Genomic DNA, 17,828 nt, shown 5'->3' on the forward strand with positions numbered 1-17,828 from the left:
AGAAGACGAAGTTTAGATTCTTTAGTAGCAGAGAAGTGAAAGGAAAGAAGTAGAGTAGAAAGAAGTAACCGTTATGACAGATAGTGAGAAAGTGGAATGAAAAGATGTTGTTTTTTTCAGAGAGAAAGAAAGAAAGACCATCACAGATTAGACAGAGAGAAATCACGAAACCTCTTTACCCGAAAGGAGAGAGTAGAGTAGAGTAGAATAGGGGAGGGAAGATGAAGGGGAGTTTATTGAGGTAAAGGAATTCCAAATTTCTCCGAGAAATGTTGTTGATAAGCCGGAGGTAACTGAGCCAACAACCTCGGATCTTGTTGAACTCGATTCGATAACTCTTCATACGTCATTTGAGGTTGAGCTGCCGCAGCTGCAGCTGCAGCCGGTTGAGGTTGAGGTTGAACGGGTTGAGGTTGAGGAGGAGAAGGTTGAGGAGAGGGGACGTTCGCGTAGGCGGAAGGGTGGTAGAGAGGGTGATGAGGCGTTCCGTAAGATCCATTCGAGGGAGAAGCCTAGACAAACAAGATTGAAGATCAGTCGAGAGAACGAGGGAAACGAACGAGGAGACTCACTTTTTGAGGTTTAGGTTTCTTCGGCGCGGGTTGAGATTTCGGTTGAGCTTTCCTCTTCTGACCCGCGACGGGAGGAACGGGCATGACTGGAGCGGGAGGAGGAACGAGGATCGGAGGGGGAGGAGGAGGTAATTCGTGAGCTGGAGGGACCGGTCGAGGTAGACGACCAGGTTGTTGTTGACAACGAATGCAGTAGAACTTGTACGCGTCGTCGGAATAATTGACGGGTTGTCGTCCTTCGAGAGCGTCACGTTGAATGTGACAAGGTAGATGTTGCCATTCTTCGCATTGTTCACAACAAATCGTCTCGACTCCGTCATCCTACGCGAGAGCAAGTGTCAGTAACGAGTCGAGCGGGGAAACCGGAAGGGCAGCTTACGATATTCCAACCTTGTCGACCGCAAACTTCGCAATCGGTATACCAAGGAGGTTCTTCAGCGAGCGGGTTCGGAATCGGAAGTCCCGGTTGAGGTTGATGATATTGTTGAACTGGAGCGGCGTAAACGGGTTCTTGATGAGGGTTGATTTCCGCTTCGAATTCGGCGAGTTCAGCATCGGCCGCTTCTTTTTCAGCTTTGAGTTCGGCTCGACGTTCTTTCGCTCGTTGACGCTGCACGCAACACCGTCTTATCATCAGCTTTCACTCGATCGAAATGCATCGCGTGGCTGAGAGAAAGACTGGACGCACTTTGATATCTTCCCTCTTTTTCTTCTCGGCCTCTTTCTGTAATCGTTTCTGTTCCTTCTCCTGTTCAAACTCGTAATTCGCCTTCTCCTGATCATTCATCATCTCATAAGGTAACACTCCACCATTCCTCATCCTCGCCTCTTCCCTCTCCTGTTCCCTTACTTGATCCAACATCCTCTGTTCCTCGAGTTCCGTACGAGCTCGTTTCTCCTCTTCTCGTTTCTTGAGTCGGTCTTCTCGAGATTCACCGGGAGGGAGTTGTTTCGACGATGAGGAGGATGGGGAACCGTTGTTGTCGTCGAGATGGGAGAGTTGGCCTCGAGTAACGCGGGTGAATCGTTCGGCGAGTGCGGCTTCTTCGGCGGCGAGTCGGGCGACAGTGTCCATCGTCGAGTCGCGAATAGTTCGGGCTGCTGCTTGTCGAGAAGCAGCAGCGGCTTGTTCTTCTTCGAGAGATTTCGCTCGTTCCTGCGAAAAACGACGAGGACGAGTCAGCTTCGCAGCGAACAGAGGAGAGAGAGAGAAAGAGCGTACGGCTAAGAGTTTCTCGTATTCAGGAATCCAATCGACGATATACTGTCTCAAATTCCTCTCACCCTCATCGACTGATCCCTCAAACCTCTTCTCAAGTTCCCTCCAATCGTTCAAATCGACGCAAACCGCTTCCCATTCGTTGAACCCAGGAGTGTTCTCAGCTCTCCAACGTTCGGCCCAAATTTCTCGTTCCCATTCCGTCAATTCCCTCGCTTCTTCTTCCTTCTTCAATTCATTCTGTTGATTACGTTCCTCGAGTTTCTTTTGTCGAGAAGAATCTTCCAATTCGGCGAATAAATCTTCTCCATCTTCTTCTTCGACGAGTTTCTGCCCTTCCGGTTTCGAAACTTCTCCTCCTTGTCCCTGTCCATCGAGGGTAAACTCTCCATCCTCTTCCTTCGTCTTTCTTCCAACGATGTTCTCCTCCTCCTTGACTTGTTTAAATTCTCCAGTCTTCGGATCCCTCATCAATTTAAACCTCACCGTACCCGTGACCGTTCCCTTCTTACTCTTATCCCTCGGTCCCGCTCTCAATCCTAACAAATTCTTGGGTTTCTTGATCGGTTCCTCCATTTCGGGACAACCCATCTCACGAGCTTGTTCGAGGGAAGGAACGGGTCGTTGGATCCAGAGTCGATCGTCCGAGAGATGGTAGTAATAGTTTTGGGAAGAGTCTAAACCGATCGGTTCGAGTCGCTGCTACATTCAACACACATCATAAGAGACGAAGGAGAGTCAGATCAGAAAGAAGATGGGAGGACGAGAGAGAGCGAGAGAGAGGAAACGAACCCAGGCGGATTCTCCGTCAAATTGAAGGTATTTACGGAATTGCTTGTCGGGATCTACCATGTGCCATTCACAGACGTTGTAGATGGCGTCGATCTGAAGTAGAGATTGATTGAGGGGAGGAGAGCGTGGGAAAGGGAGAAAACGAGAAAGGGAAAGAGAAGAGAAACGAGCGAGTCAAAACGAAACGAGGTCAGTCCAGGATCATTGAGAGGTGATTGTCAGATGAGATAGAAGTGTACTTACTTTGGTTTCAAGCGACAAATCCTTCCATTCAACCGCCCTCTGTTCTTCCCAAAACTGTTCCTCTCCCTCTCCTCCTGCTCCCGCTGCTCCATTCTCTTCCTCCTTCTTGACCATTTCGCCTTCGAGTTGATCCGTAACTCCAGCTTGAGCCGCGTCCCTCGCGATCGTATCCGCCATTTCGGCATTGAATCCATCATTAACCGCATTTTCTTGTAAAGGGATTTGAGCTTCCGCCGTTGCTCCTCCCATATCGATATCCGCCGACGAAGACTCCTCGGGTTTGATATACGACGAGGATTGTTTGAGAGGTTTCTTCCCTTCCGCCGCTCTCAATTTCTCCTCACTCTCCAAAAGAATTCCTTTCTTCCTCTCCTCATCCATTCCCTCCCCATCCTCTTCTTCCCCTTTGATCGCCTTCAATCGTTCCGCTTCGAGTTCTTTACGTACGACCGCATCGGGAACGATCAAATACTGATAGAACGGATTATCTTGTCTCATTGAAACTCGTCGATTGTAAGAACGTCGCAAAGCGTTCAACCAGTTCGTATGGTTCGTGTTGCGATCGTTCGAGAGGGTGTTTAGGAGTTTACCGAGGAGGTAGGGGAGGTAGGTTTCTTGAGAGGCGTGAGAGGGTAACAAGTCTTGTTCGAGTTCCTATGAGCGCGACGTCGGAGGAGTCAGTCATTTGTTGGATCGTATCATTCGAGGACCAGGGGGTCAGGGAGAGCTCAGGAGCCCGGGTTGAGGAGGAGGGGAATTCAAGGTAAACAAGCCTCCCTTTCCCCTCTGAGCTAACTCCCCTCCTTCCTCTCGCCCTGACCTCGGCCCACCACCATGGAGTGGAGAAAGAAGTAGAGGACTCACTTGTACGTTGTGTTTGAAGTCTAGATGATGAGAATAGAGTCCGACGAAGTGTGAAACAGCTGCGAGTTTATAACTCTTTCTCATCTGTGACAGCGACTGCGATTCGTCCATCGTCGGGTCTGCCATCCTTTTTGATTGCTCTCTGAAATCGTAGGTAGTGACGAGTGCGAGAGACGATGAGAGATGGGAGATGGAAGATGTGTGAAAGAAGAGTTCCCCTTTTGGGAGGTTCGAATTTCATTGGTTGAAGTTCCTCTCTCTAGGCTCTCTCTCTTCTCACACCAGCTCACACGATGGCTAACGCACCACCGAACGCTTCGACCGGATCTCAAATCTCTCAATTCTTCACTTCCCATCGACGTGCTCTTTTGATCACGGCAGCAGCGATCACTCTCTCGACCGCCGGAGTACTTTATTACAATTCGACCGTCTCTCCTCCTCCTCCTTCATCTGGATCGGGATCGAGTAAGAAGAAATCGAAGAAGAGTAAGAAATCTACGACTGGTGGGTCGAACGAAGAGATTACGGGGACGGAGGCGGGAGAGAAAGATGCGACAACCCAGGAAAAGAAAGATGACGATGGTGAGAACGAACTCTCTCCTTCCTCTCTCCCTGAGCTGTTGGCTGATCAGTTATATGAGAGAGTAGATCCCCTAAACTTGACTTCAACCGATATCTCCCTCATGACTCCTTCCGCGCGATCTAAAGCCGCTCTCACTCTAAAAGCTCGAGGAAACAAACTCTACTCTTCGAAACAATACCTTCAAGCCGTTCAACTCTATTCGAAAGCGATCGAATGTGAAGAACAAGCCGTATTCTACTCGAACCGTGCCGCTTGTTATACGAATTTGAACGAGTTGGAGAAAGTAGTGAGGGATTGTTCGGAAGCTTTGAGGTTGGATCCGAGTTATATTAAGGCGTTGAATAGGAGAGCTACGGCTAGGGAACAGATCGGTGGAGTAGAGAACCTTTACCTCGCTCTATGCGGTGAGTTCTCTTTCAGAATCGAGGTGAGAATCGAAAACTGATTCTCGATTCGGAGGTATTCAATTCAGATTTCACGGCGGCGGCGATTATCGATAACTTTACGACTCAAGCTACGACCGACTCAGTCGAACGAGTCATGAAACAACTCGCTACTGAGAAAGCCGCTCAGATTCTTGAAAAACGTGAACCTCAACTTCCTTCCGGTACGCTCTCATTCTTTCCTCCTTCCTCTCTCAAACTCTACTAATCTCGTTCCACTTGAGTAGCTACATTCATCGAAGCCTACCTCCAAGCGTTCCGACCTCAACCTGCGCCTCAACTCCCATCTAACCCCACAACGGGAGACGAGACCTATCTCCTCGCTCACGAAGCTCTTACCGCAAAATCCTTCGCCCACGCTTTCAGTATGTACCACGAATCGATCGTCCAAGGGATCTCTTCACCTCAACACCGAGCTCAGGCGTACAACATGAGGGCGACGTTCAAATTCATCATGAGTAACGCCCAAGGCGCACTCGAGGATTTGGAGGAAAGTACGAGGATCGATGAGAGGAATGGACAGAGTTGGGTCAAGAAGGCGAGCGTACATATGGAATTGGGCAAACCGGAGGAAGCGATGAAGGATTTCGAGAAAGCGTTACAGGTCGATCAGAAGAACCCTGATGTGTGAGTCTTTCTCCCTCTTTCTTACTCACCTGGTCAAGAGAGACTGACGACGATTGTGATTGTAGTTACTATCATCGAGGACAAGTTTATTTCATCACCGGAGAATTCTCGAAAGCCATGTCGGAATACAAACAATCGACTTCTCTCGACCCTTCTTTCATCTTCTCTCAAATTCAACTCGCCGTCGCGTTGTACAAATCGGGCGAAACGGAGAAGGCGATGCATGGGTTCAGGAAATTGATTAGGGAGAATCAAGAAAGTCCCGAAGTTTACAATTATTACGGGGAATTGTTGTTGGATCAAGGGAAATTCGATGAGGCCGTCAAGAACTTTGATAAGAGTATCGAATTGGCAAAGAATACGTGAGTTCTCTCTCTTTCTCTCGTTTTCTCTCTCTGTTCTGATCGCCGTTCGCTGACTCCCCCTCTTGCACTCTCCCTTTCCCTGGTCGCTAGTCACCCTCGAAACGTTCTCCCGATGGTGAACAAAGCTCTCGCCCTCTTCCAATCAACTCAAGATTTCGCGACCGCCGAAAAGATCTGTCGAGAAGCGATCGAAATCGACCCTCAATGTGACGTTGGAGTCGCTACCCTCGCTCAACTGTTGTTGCAACAGAACAAGGTACATGAAGCGGTTGATATGTTTGAAAGAAGTGCAGGAATGGCGAGGACGGAACAGGAATTGGTTAATGCGCTGACTTACGAGAATGTGAGTTTACTCGCTCTCTCTACCTCCTGATGAGATAGAAGCTGATGAGGTGGTATATGTGAATAGGCTACGAGAGCACAATTAGCATTCTTGAGGGACTACCCTACTCATTCCGAAAAGGTAATTCTACCTCCTCTCCTTTCTCACGCGCGTCATAGCGTACTGACTCGCCTTCAATCGCGATCAGCTCGGTCTCAACCGAACGAACTAGACCGATGAACTCTTCAAGGAAAAAGGATGTTATCTGTAAATAACGAATACGAAAAAAGACCCCCTTTGTTTTATTGCACTTTCTCCTCTCACAGCTCCCAACCATAATCACTTTTGGAATAACAGTCTGTCACTCCCTCTCATTGAGCATCGAAACCGGATCAAATCGATGAGACACAGCCTAGAGATCGCCCGAGAATTAGTTGCGAGGAAGAATTCGATTCGGGTCGAAGCCATCCCGCTAATCGTTCAGTCGTCTCGAGGGATCGGACTCCGTGATGGGGAGACGCTATGGGGCATGTCCCTGCCGTCAGAGATGAGCAAGGAATCAAGGTAAGAGTTGAAAGAGCACGGTCTTTAGAAAAAACTCGCGGAAACGTCGTTTACTCTATTGCTGACGAAGACCTGCTCGGACACAGCGAGACAGACAATAAAAGGCATGCTATGGCAGAGGTGAGGTGCAAAAGACCTCAAACAGCGATACGGACTCGTTGAGGCAGGAGAAGGAATAGGATTCGACTGCTCTGCTGAATCAATAGCTTCACTCGTCTCTTAACCGGGCGAGAAAGAATCAGTTCATTGTCTTCGCTACTCCATATCTCCTTGGACAGCAGTTCGTGCGCCCAGGGAGTCCAAGACGAATGGACGAGAACGAGGAAAATGTGAGATCGGTTTCGAGAGCGGTAATCGGCGTGAGAGGTCAGAGAAAGGTGTAGCGGGTAGAGAGAGGCCGATAATGGATTGAAGGAGCTTGGTAGGGAGGGAGTGGATCGACATCGGAAGGGAGGGAGAGGGGAAGAGAGTAGATTCACACGAGGAAGGGAGAAAACGTCGAAGAGGATGTCGGCTTCGCGATAGGGATTTGCCGTGGTTATAGAACGATTGGGAAGCTACAATATGGCTCGTAAAGAAAGTTCAAGGTCGAGTTGTCGCCGGAGAAGAGAGGAGAGTGGAGCTCGTGACGAAAGGGTTCCGAATCGGGTCAACTCGTCAATCTGTCGCTTCGAAGGTCGGAGGAGGGTGGCTGATTGACTGATAGATTTCTTGGAAAGGTTGAGGATCTGGAGGGAGGAGAGCGAAGAGCGAAATCGAAGAGATTCTCTTCTTGATCTCCAAATCGACTCTTTTCCGTTATCGCTCATCTGCGACGACCTTGAAGTACCCGAACAATACGCCAAGTTATCGATCTACCGGCTCATACACGACTCGGTTTCCCTCCTACGAAGGCCGAGTGCGCTTTCGACAAACACGACTCGATGTCTATCCACTCGCTTCCCACTGAACTCCTGCGACCCACCATCCAGGCCACAATGCCTGACCGCTATACTACTTCCTTCTCTGATCTCCCCCATTGGAAGTACCGCGCATGCACCGACTTCCTTCTTTCTCTCGCTCGCGTTCATCCCACGTGGACTCCTTTGGCACAAGAACTACTCTTCGAGGCGATATGGATACAGAAGAGCGACGACGGAATGGGTTACAAGGCTAAACAGCTTCTCGAAGGTTGGAAGATGACGGAAAGAAAGTTTAGAACGAAAACGTTGCGACTTGAAGGAAACTTGGGAATCTTACTCGGCGTCAGAAAGGACGAAGAGATCTGGAGTAAGGTGGAGGTTCTGGACCACGTCAATGAGGAAAGTATCGAGTTCTTGGATATCTACTCACGATTCTCAAGTAAGTTTTCGCCTCTCTCTCGTTTCGGCTCTGCTTTGACACCTTGAAGTAGGCCTCAAGGTCCTCTCTATACATGCTCGATTTCAACATTCGAATCCGCTTACCGAAGCTAAGATTTCGCTTCCCAATCTTGAGCGCTTCGAACTGCACTATCCCGAAACGTACAAAGATTTCGCGCATGACTGGAAGTACCCCCCGCCAAATCGCGCCCGACCAACTGGTCTACAACGATTCGACTTGCCGAGCTTGAAACACCTGAGTCTTGACGTTCGAGATGAAGACTCGGTTGAATGGATTCGAGAAAATCTAGGCGAATGGTTACTTCGAATAGAGATTCTCGACATTAGGGCGAGTCTGTGGGGCGATGCTTTCATCGTTACGATCCTCAATCATCCAGAACTATTCGGCGACAAGCTCAAGCATCTGTCGGTTTGGTACAAAGCACGAAATTGTCCCGGAGACATGGAATTCTTTTCCTGGGAAACGAAGGGGTTCGATTTGGAGACATTTCACCTGAACGTAGAATCTTCGCTTTATAACGATGGGATAGATGATTACATCGACGAGTTGTTCAAACTGTTGGATCGTTTGGGGGAGATCGCTAGGGGGGAATTTGATGGGTTCAAAGCGAAAAGAGTGATTTACGAGGGACAGGGATGGGACGACCATATGCTTCTGGCTTGGATTGAGGAAAGAGATGCACTCCTGTATGAGTTCGAGGAACGGGAATCCGAACTAGACAGGGACCGGCTCGAGTGGCCCGATCGTTACGGAATCGAAGGAGTTAGCGGGAGGTGGGAAGATAGGTTCGCGCACCTTTCGATCGCTTGAACTTCATTGTACGTCCAGTCACTGTTTCGACTCGCTCGAATCGCTGCTCATCCGCACTCTCTGTTCGAATAGATTCTCTTTTTCCCTCTTTTCTTTGAATTCACATTGCCAAATGATATGTTGTGCGATCTCGCTACTACGATTGTGTACGAATCTCGTCCTCACGCGCCGAATACGAAGAGAGAGTAGAGGAAAAACAGAGAGTCTCCACGATTTCCAGTTCTCGTTTTCATCTCACAAACATTTTCTTCCTCCCGCCTCCTTGGCCTCCCGCTCCCGGTCCTTCATGCTCTTGCAGGTATACTCTGTACGCATCTCTCAGATCTTGCGGAGTCAGAGGTCCTGGATGAGGGTTATTTGTTCGAGCTGAGTGGAGAAAAGGAGTCAGTCTAGACGACTCTCACATCGAGATCGCGCCAGAGACGGAAGGGAGAATCATGGGTGCAATGTACGTACCTTTCTCGACGATTTCACCGACGAATACTTTCGCGAATCCTCTCACGACAGTCAAGATCGAGGGAGAAACCGTTTGACCCAAAACTTGATTCACCAACTGTGCAACGACGCTCGCTTCCGGTATCAGTATTCGTTCTGTCGAGGGAGAATGGGAGAGTGAAAGCGTACCTTTCTGACTGAAGCTTTATTGAGACCTGAACGACGGTAGTGCTCGTAACGATTCATTTGCTCCGAATCGAAATGTTCCAACAACACTCTCAAATCCTCCTTCTGTTTCGCGATTTCTTGCGCATTCGATCCGAACTAAAACAAGGGTAGGCTGCGTCAGTTCTTGAGACTAAATGAGGTCAGGGAGAGGGAAGAATCGTACTTCATCATCCGAGAACTCCAAATCGTCCTCATCTTCCGCATCTTGATCCTCTAGAGGTTGTTGCTCTTCCGCCTCTTCCTCTACGTTCTGTGCAGCTTTCCCTTTGCCCTTCCCCTTCTTTCCCCCTCCTCCCGTAGTCGTCGTTCCCTCTCCATCAAACACGCTCTGACTTCTCCCTCGGACCGGAGGACTACCCGCCCCGCCAGCAGGCGGACTACTCGCGAATCCAGGAGTTCCAGGCGGTGGTGATCCCGCTGGAGTTGAATCCCCTCCAGCTCCTTTCTTCGATTTCTTGGGTTTCGTCGTTCGAGGTTTCTTCGCTTTTGGGATGCCGGTTGCAGTCGAGGTACTAGCTGATAGAGGTGGTGGTGAGCCGGCAGTAGAGGCAGGTCGTTTAACCATGTTCTGAATGGGAAAGTGAAGGGAAGAGATGAGGAAGCGGTGCTCTTCGCTTCCTTCCTCTCATACACGCGTCCGCAACGAGGCCATCGCGACGTCCAACTGAATAGCAGCCTACGACGTGTGACCCGACTTCGACCTGATTCAGATCCCGACCCCGTTGCTTCTCCTCTCGAGCTCCATTCAACTCGCGAACGCTTCTTTCCCTCGACCTCTCGTCCTCAATTGATGTCGCGAGCCGTCTGGTCCCGGTACGGCCTCATATGGCGCTGTCCCCGAACGCGCGCCGTGAACTCATCCCCCGAGTCCCCTCTTTCGCTCGTCTTTCGCAGGGCTAGTGCTGGGAAAGGGAGCAACGTCGTAGGGTTTGTCCCGGCAATCTAATGAAGTACAGCCAGTGCAGCTGCGTAGCGGCTAAGAGACCGAAATCGAATCTTGAGTCTCTTTTCGAATTCTCTTTTCGCACGCTTTGGTCGGAAGTGCTTCCGGTATTGACGCGTTGGCGTGGTTACTGACGGATCCTGATGCTTCGGTAGCCAGTTCGACCGTATTAGGCTCCGAACAACCGCCAGCGTCGAGCAAGTCATCGTTCGAAGTCCTCGCGATTTTTCGTTGAGATGGACATCATCTGATTCTCCTCCGTCGAGACAGCCTCATCGATTCAATCACCTGTCGTACAACGTCCGAATGTGGATCAGATGCAAGTCTCTTTGTCCTCGACGCTCCAGCAGCGTTAGCTCTCTTTCCTCCCTATTCGGAGCCGCATCCCGCTTACTCTCGTTATTCTTCAGCTCAACCTGCAGTGCACTATCGCCCTTTCCTACCGCTACGGTCCTCTTCATCGTCGTCTCGGCTACAGGCTTCGACTGCTCCTTCATCGTCTTCCGCTTCAACTTCCGCTTCGAATTCCGCATTAGTCAATACTCCCGAGCCTGCGGACCAAACCGTGACTCTGCCGAAGGAAATCAAGAAGGAAGTGCCGAGGCTAGATCCTCGCGAGAGGCGACAAACGTTCAGTGAGTTTCCTCGATCCCTTGAAGCGAACGAAACTGAACAGCTCACTTTTTCGGCAATGCGATAGGCGACTTGACTAGATCAGACGAGTTCATCGAAGAGCACTACGAGTGCATCGTGGATACGAGAGCACGTCATCGTGTATTGACTGAGCAGATCTATACTCCGATTCACGACGTGAGCTCTCTCTCCCAAAATCGTCCTTTATTCGCTCTCGTCTTCCCTGCAAGGATCCATCGAAGTTGACGTTTTGCTGACCACCCTACGCTCGACCGTAGCTCACCAAGTACGCCAAACAAACCGGACGAGTGATGTTTCTCGCATTCTCCGATATCGATCACCAAGACCCTCTTTCCTCCTCCTCCAGCCCAGACTCACAATCCTTCGATATAATCTACACTTCCCCTCTCTATCGCTCTCCGACCGACTATCCAGAACTATATCGACTCGGAACGGAATTATTGAATCTTCATTCGGAGAAGATGAACGAGATTCGACAAGCTTCGGATCTTCAGATTCGTGCGGAACTTGCACGAGTTCGGGAGGAGCTTCGGCGGAGAGACGAAGTGGACGAGCAGGCAAGGAAGGAGGAAGAGGAGAAGGAAGAGCGGTGTAGGGTGGAAATTGAGGCGTTAACAAAAGAAAGCGAGGAGATTCGCGTAGAACTCGCAAGATGCAGAGCGTTGCTCGATGGTTCACGGGGGATATAACGCAGAACAACGGTTTGTCGCTTTTGAGCGTAGCAGTAATATAGCAAGAGACGAGCAATCGGACGATACGGAAACGAGCGAGGGCGAAGACACCTCGGAAGTCGAGCAGAAACTCTACGTGAAGAGCGAGACCATCAGCTTCAAATCTTTCGAGATACTGGCACGATGGACGTACCGTCAGCGCAGACTCACGAATCTGTCCCTCCAAGGCCCGTCGAGAGGGTCTATCCCTGTCGAATCGGGCATCTCGAGTCTTTCCCTACCCAACGGTCCCCACCATTCTCTCCGTTCGTCTATCCGCCTGTCTCTCTCGACTTTCCACATACGCAGACATCTGTTGTCATCTCCTTCTCCCTCGTAAATCACACGTTTCGCTCGAATCCCCTCAAATTCTCCCCGCGCGATCTTTCCTAATCGATCCACCGTTTCAAAGACTTGATCGACATAGTCATCCGCGGTGTCGTCGTAATCAGGAGGTTCCACCTTCAGGAGAAACGTCTGCAAGTCGAATCCTTTCTTCTCCCACGAAAAGAAATTCATGTCTCCTTCCTGATCTCTCGCTCGATACCAGATCGCCAGGTGCTTCAGTTTATCGCTGAAGAGCTCAGGATGATTGAGTATCGTGACAGTCGAAACCTCCAAGTCGAGATTCGCTCTGATGTCAAGGATTTCGATCTGTTTGAGGAATTTCCCCAAATTCGCCTGGATCCATTCGAGGGAGTCTTCGTATCGGACGTCTAGTAGTAAGTGCTTCAGGGTCGGTAGATCAAACCTCTGGAGACCGACGGGTCGAACGCGATCCTCCGGGCCGTCTTCTGGATCTCCCTCGAAATCTTCGGCTGCTTCGGGATAGTGGAGTTCGAACCTTTCAAGGTGTGGCAAAGATATCGTCGAGTCGGTAGGAGAAGTCGTATCGTCGTATCGAGCGTGGAGACAAAGCGTTTTCAGGCCTGTTTTTGAAAGAGTCAGAGCACAGAATCAGGAAGAGGGAAAGCTGACGAGCTTACTCGGAAAGTGCGAATAGATATCTAACGATTCAACACTATCCTGATTCACGTGTTCCAAATTCTCCACCCTACTCCAGATCTCTTCACCCTTCGTGACGTCGAGTAGGATCCCCAAATCTCCTCGAACTCGTAAAGTTTTCGGTTTAAACTTTCTCCCCGTCGTCTTCCGACTTTCGAGGAGCTGTTCAGCTCTGTCGAGCATAATTTCGTCGTCTTCATGATACAACGACATCTCCTTGAAGAGTAGTTCTTGAGCGAGAGGCGTCCACGAGCGATGAACGAGCGAAAGTCGATCTAAGATTGCGACTCGTTTGCAGTTCTTGACGTACGGGAGGAGCTGAAAAGGGATGTTATGATAAGGAACCGAGTAGTGGATGATGGATCGTAACAGCTCATTGGGAAGAGACTGGATGGACATTGTCGTGGAGTGAGGGCAGCGACCCAGCGATTGACCGAGAGAAGCTGATTCGAGTCGGGATGGCTTAAGTAATAGGCTAGCGTAAGATTCGAAGCGTTCAGGGTCGTCGCCCGGAGTCGATAGCCGCAGATGATTGAGTTCAAGATCAAGCTGTTTCCTCTCAACTTTCTCCCTCTCTTTCCACTCCTTTGGCCCCTTAACCTCGTCATAGAACTGTTACTCGACCCGCTACTCTCCTGCGAAACCGACCCAGCGGCTCAACGACGCAAACAGACTCGATTCTTCGCCTGCGACTTCCCTATCTCTCCTCTCCCGCCCCGCGCTACCACCTGCGCCTCACTCGCGAGGTACAGCGTACCACTCCAGCACCTCGCTGAGCGCCCACGTCCCGAGCCCAGCATCAACACCGACTTGAACACCTTTCACCTCCCGCTCAACTCTCTTCCTTTCTCGGAATGTCGATCCATTCCCTCCCCACCGAACTACTCCAATCGATCATACACCACTCTGTACCGCACCTCTCGACTGATTTCCGCGATCTCTTTCATGCGAATTATCTCTCGCGAAATCAATCTCTCGTTTCTCTCGCTCACGTTCACCCCTCTTGGACTCCCTTGGCGCACGACCTACTCTTCAAGGAGATATGGATTAATGAAGGCGACGAAGGGAATGGTTAGAAAGATCAAAGCGTTATTGAATGGTTGGAAAGCGAGCGGGAAACAGTTGAAACCGAAAAGAATGATGGTCGAGGGAAACCTGGGAACGCTGTTGAGCTGTACGAAGCACGAGGAGATATGGAAAGAAGTTGAGTACCTGGCGCATAAGAATTGGGATAGTCTGGAAAGCTTGGAGAATTATACGGAATTCCCAAGTGAGCTCATTGCTTTTCTCTTCTCTTCCAACTCTCAAACTGACGCTTCGACTCGTGATTATCAGATCTGAAAACATTATCGATACATGCCGAATATGAAACTCTCGAATGCTCTCTCCTCCAACCCGAATCGACATTCGTCTTTCCTCACCTCGAACGTTTCGAACTTCATTGTCCTAACTCGGATTCGGACGATCGTTGGGCGTCCGAATGGACCAATCGTCCCCGACCACAAGGGCTCTATCGGTTCAAGTTTCCGAAATTACGACATCTTGTCCTCGATGTTCGAGACGACGATTCGGTCGAATGGATCCGAGAAGAATTAGGCGAATGGTTACTTCAGATCAAAATGCTCGACGTCAATGCCCATCTTGTTGATGGAGCTTCAGTCATCACGATCCTCCATTATCCGGAGCTCTTCAGCAAGAATCTCAAGTATTTATCTTTGGATCACGTTTCGACGGAGGAAGTAGGAGAATTCGATTTCTTCTCGTCGACAAAACCGGGGTTCGATCTCGACATCCTGTTTCTCCGGGTACAACATCTTCTCGTCAGCGATAGCGATGACCTGGCGATCAACTACATCTACAGCAATGTCGAACTATTCGACCGACTCGGGAAGATTGCGAGGCAAAAAGATGAGGTCTTTAAAGCGGCGCGAGTCGTATTCTACGCCGACTGGTCCAAAGAGTCTCTTGAAGAGTCTTTTGCGGCGTGGAAAGAACAAAGTGAAAGAGAAGGTTGGGCACGAAAGATGGGAGGTCGAATGCTTACGGTGCCCAATTTTGCCGAGGTCGAATTTCCTCTGAGGCCAAGCTGGGAAGATAGGTTCGAAGCTTTCGCATCCCAGGACGGTTAGGATCAAGCTGTATGTCAGAACGACGTTCGATTAATCCTCTCTATTTGACACCATCTGACGCTGACGTTTATTTGCTTTCAAACGATTACAGTTTCGACCTATCTCGAGGACCTTCAGTCCCCCTTCGCCCTGTCTTACCTTATCGATCTCGAACACTTCAGCATGTCGATATATTGTCCTTATCTCTGCGAGATCTTGAAAGGCCCCTTTTTCGTCCTCGTCTTTCGCAGGCCTGTCGCACTTGCCCTCTCACGCTCACGTTCGCTTAGCCACACCAAACATAGGAGATACTCTTCTTGCATCTTTGTGCAGGAGAGATCGGCTCACCTTGCATCGGTGTAGAAAGAAACGAAACCAAATTCACGAGTAAACGGTCCGAAGCCGAGATTTCACTTCTGACGGCTGGAAGATGCGATCATGATCCTCGTGCCTGTACCGAGTCCCTCGTCAACTTATGTCTGTGCGAACGACAGAGTCAGGTTCCGTGAGTTGAGGCAAATTTGGATTTGTGAGCTCGAGTCGTCGTCTCTGCTTCTTTCGTGCTCGGTTCTCGACCACATTGCGGTCGCTCAGTACACTCCTTCCTTTCCAATCAAGCGAGATCAATGAAAGTCGAGGAAGAACAGCGAACGGCTTCCGTCTTGCACGTGATCTCCATCAAATTTGGTCTCTGAATCTGCTCTGGTTCTCTTTCGACCGCTCTCGCTTACGTTGGACCATCCTGTCGTCTCATAGGCTACAAGGGAAGCATCTTGATCCCACCGACCTATGTAACGGCGACTTGCGACTAATCCTTTCTGCTCTCTCTCCGACACTTCACCGACTTTCGACTCCCCTGCGCCAGAAACACTCTTGTAATAGCCAGCGCTACGGACTTCACTTTCCACCCCCTTGCGACTCTCGCGAACTCTTGACCGCCTCCCTCATCCCTGAACAAGATGTCTATTCACTCGCTTCCCACTGAACTCTTGCGATCGATCGTCCAGTACCTCATTCCCTACAGCTCTGCTTCCATCGTCGGTTTATCCCATAGACAGTACTGCACGCGCACCGACTTCCTCCTCTCTCTTTCCCTCGTTCATCCTTCGTGGACTCCTTTAGCTCAAGAACTACTCTTCGAGGAGATATGGATACGTCAGAAAGATGAAGGAATGGTTGGAAGGGCTGGGAAGTTTCTCGCAAGTTGGAGATCAAGAGGGAAACAATACAAGCCGAAAAAGTTACGGATTGAAGGGAATCTGGGAATGTTGCTGGGGGTCACGAAAGATGAAGGGATTTGGCAAGAGCTGGAATATCTGGAACACGTGAATGAGGATAGTGTGGAATCGCTCAATGTTTATTCCGAATTCTCGAGTAAGTTTCCCTCTCTAGCTTTCTTTTCGACTCTGCTCTGACGCTGTTGAAGTAGGCCTCAAGATCCTCTCTCTACATGCTCGATATCATTGCTCACATGCTCTTATTGATCGAACGATCTCTCTCCCAAACCTCGAACGATTCGAACTCCACTATCCCGAATCGTATGAAAATTTCATCTACCACGACGGTCCCACGAATCGAGCTCGTCCCACCGGCCTTCAACGATTTGACATACCGAAACTGAAGCACCTCACGCTTGGCGTACGGGACGAAGACTCGGTGAAATGGATTATGAAAAATCTCGGAAGTTGGTTGCGTCGAATCGAAATTCTCGACATTAGGGCAAATCTGGCGTACGACGCTTACGAAGTAACGATCCTCAACCATCCTAAACTCTTCAGCGCTAAGCTCAAGCACCTATCCATATGGTTCAAGGCGGCCGATCGCCCGGACAACATGGAATTCTTTTCCTGGGAAACGAAGGGGTTCGAGTTGGAGACACTTCTCCTGAATGTAGAGCCAGCGCCCTATAACGGTGAGATGCAGGACTACATTGACGAACTCTTCAAAGTGGTGAATCGTCTAGGGGAGATCGGAAGGGGTGAATTTGAAGGAATCAAAGCAAAACGAGTGATCTACGAAGGAGACGGATGGCGGGACTATGCGCTTGAGGATTGGATGGACTATCGAGTAGAATCAATCGAACAATACGACCACGGTCGGGAGCGACTCGAATGGCCCGACAGAGACGGGATCGAACCAGTGGAAGGGCAATGGGAAGATAGGTTCGAAATGCTGAAGATTCACGAAGACTCGGACGAAGATGCAGACGAAGATTGAATTAAATATGCTGTACGTTGAATCACGTTTCTCTTCTGTCTTTCGACAATCGCCGGTGACGTTCTCTCATTGTTGCTTTCCGAAACAGGTCTCAATTGATTTCACATCTTCTGCTCCTAGCTTCTCTTCCCTATCATATCGCTATGAATCACTTCGTCGAATCATCTCTTATCTTCATCCCGATTTTATTCTCCGCGATCTCTCGGAAAACCCTTAGTCGCTCTCGGCTGTTCCGTCTTTTCCGGCCTTCATCACATCTTCTTCTGCAATCTAACACGTACTGAGGCCTAGCAGCGGCTGTGGGGTCCATGGAAGAAGAAGCGACGTTGACGCGAGGAGGGGCGAGTTGACGAGACAAAACCGGGAAAGCCGGAGGTTCGTGACGATTGAACGTATGAGAGAGGTAGCACGTGCCGTTACCGTGTCTCCTCTCAAAGTTCACGATGGTGCAAGCGAGATCGTCTCAGCTTACCGCGGATCGCTCTCTTTCCGAAAAACTACTCACAAAATAGTGAACCAATGGCTTCGCAAAGCGACAAACCCCTTCCTACGTCTCTTTCTTGCGATTCTGCTATGGCAACTGGACGACAGTACCACGTACTCAGGGGTGGCCAAGGTTCGCAGACGGAGAGAGCTTTCGCGGTCGATCTCAAGACCAAGCTTGCGGACTCGTATTTCGAGTCTCGTGCTCATTGAACATTGGTTTCGGCGGAGTCCTGAGTCACATGGATGAACGCGGAGACGAAGGAAGCCTGTGTCATC

The 17,828-nt window shown here is 49.9% G+C and overlaps 7 protein-coding genes across 7 annotated transcripts; 4 read left to right on the plus strand and 3 right to left on the minus strand.

The window, feature by feature from the left end:
- Positions 1 to 233: 233 nt before the first annotated feature.
- JCM6883_002393 (uncharacterized protein) lies at positions 234 to 3,816 on the minus strand (the record flags this gene model as incomplete). Its single annotated transcript, XM_076635263.1, has 8 exons — positions 234 to 512; positions 573 to 893; positions 952 to 1,182; positions 1,261 to 1,728; positions 1,795 to 2,493; positions 2,584 to 2,676; positions 2,827 to 3,480; positions 3,691 to 3,816. 8 exons carry the CDS (start codon positions 3,814 to 3,816, stop codon positions 234 to 236), a joined length of 2,871 nt encoding a protein of 956 aa, XP_076484744.1.
- Positions 3,817 to 3,983: 167 nt separating this feature from the next.
- Positions 3,984 to 6,262, plus strand: JCM6883_002394 (uncharacterized protein; the record flags this gene model as incomplete). The annotated part of the gene is made up of 8 exons (XM_076635264.1): positions 3,984 to 4,272; positions 4,339 to 4,677; positions 4,746 to 4,880; positions 4,944 to 5,343; positions 5,409 to 5,705; positions 5,799 to 6,051; positions 6,118 to 6,171; positions 6,239 to 6,262. 8 exons carry the CDS (start codon positions 3,984 to 3,986, stop codon positions 6,260 to 6,262), a joined length of 1,791 nt encoding a protein of 596 aa, XP_076484745.1.
- A 1,309-nt stretch (positions 6,263 to 7,571) lies between these two features.
- On the plus strand, positions 7,572 to 8,766 carry JCM6883_002395 (uncharacterized protein; the record flags this gene model as incomplete). The annotated part of the gene is made up of 2 exons (XM_076635265.1): positions 7,572 to 7,935; positions 7,988 to 8,766. 2 exons carry the CDS (start codon positions 7,572 to 7,574, stop codon positions 8,764 to 8,766), a joined length of 1,143 nt encoding a protein of 380 aa, XP_076484746.1.
- Positions 8,767 to 8,995: 229 nt separating this feature from the next.
- TAF11 (TATA-binding protein-associated factor TAF11) lies at positions 8,996 to 9,994 on the minus strand (the record flags this gene model as incomplete). The annotated part of the gene is made up of 4 exons (XM_076635266.1): positions 8,996 to 9,132; positions 9,223 to 9,319; positions 9,391 to 9,525; positions 9,593 to 9,994. 4 exons carry the CDS (start codon positions 9,992 to 9,994, stop codon positions 8,996 to 8,998), a joined length of 771 nt encoding a protein of 256 aa, XP_076484747.1.
- Positions 9,995 to 10,798: 804 nt separating this feature from the next.
- Positions 10,799 to 13,140, minus strand: JCM6883_002397 (uncharacterized protein; the record flags this gene model as incomplete). The annotated part of the gene is made up of 4 exons (XM_076635267.1): positions 10,799 to 10,976; positions 11,054 to 11,109; positions 12,082 to 12,665; positions 12,723 to 13,140. The coding sequence occupies 4 exons, from the start codon at positions 13,138 to 13,140 to the stop codon at positions 10,799 to 10,801; spliced, it is 1,236 nt and encodes a 411-aa protein (XP_076484748.1).
- A 669-nt stretch (positions 13,141 to 13,809) lies between these two features.
- On the plus strand, positions 13,810 to 14,870 carry JCM6883_002398 (uncharacterized protein; the record flags this gene model as incomplete). The annotated part of the gene is made up of 2 exons (XM_076635268.1): positions 13,810 to 14,011; positions 14,077 to 14,870. The coding sequence occupies 2 exons, from the start codon at positions 13,810 to 13,812 to the stop codon at positions 14,868 to 14,870; spliced, it is 996 nt and encodes a 331-aa protein (XP_076484749.1).
- Positions 14,871 to 15,808: 938 nt separating this feature from the next.
- JCM6883_002399 (uncharacterized protein) lies at positions 15,809 to 17,066 on the plus strand (the record flags this gene model as incomplete). The annotated part of the gene is made up of 2 exons (XM_076635269.1): positions 15,809 to 16,223; positions 16,279 to 17,066. 2 exons carry the CDS (start codon positions 15,809 to 15,811, stop codon positions 17,064 to 17,066), a joined length of 1,203 nt encoding a protein of 400 aa, XP_076484750.1.
- Positions 17,067 to 17,828: the final 762 nt, after the last annotated feature.

Source organism: Sporobolomyces salmoneus (assembly GCF_050403485.1).
Source record: "Sporobolomyces salmoneus JCM6883 DNA, S_salmoneus_JCM6883_v1_ctg90, whole genome shotgun sequence".
In the NCBI taxonomy this organism is placed as follows: domain Eukaryota; kingdom Fungi; phylum Basidiomycota; class Microbotryomycetes; order Sporidiobolales; family Sporidiobolaceae; genus Sporobolomyces; species Sporobolomyces salmoneus.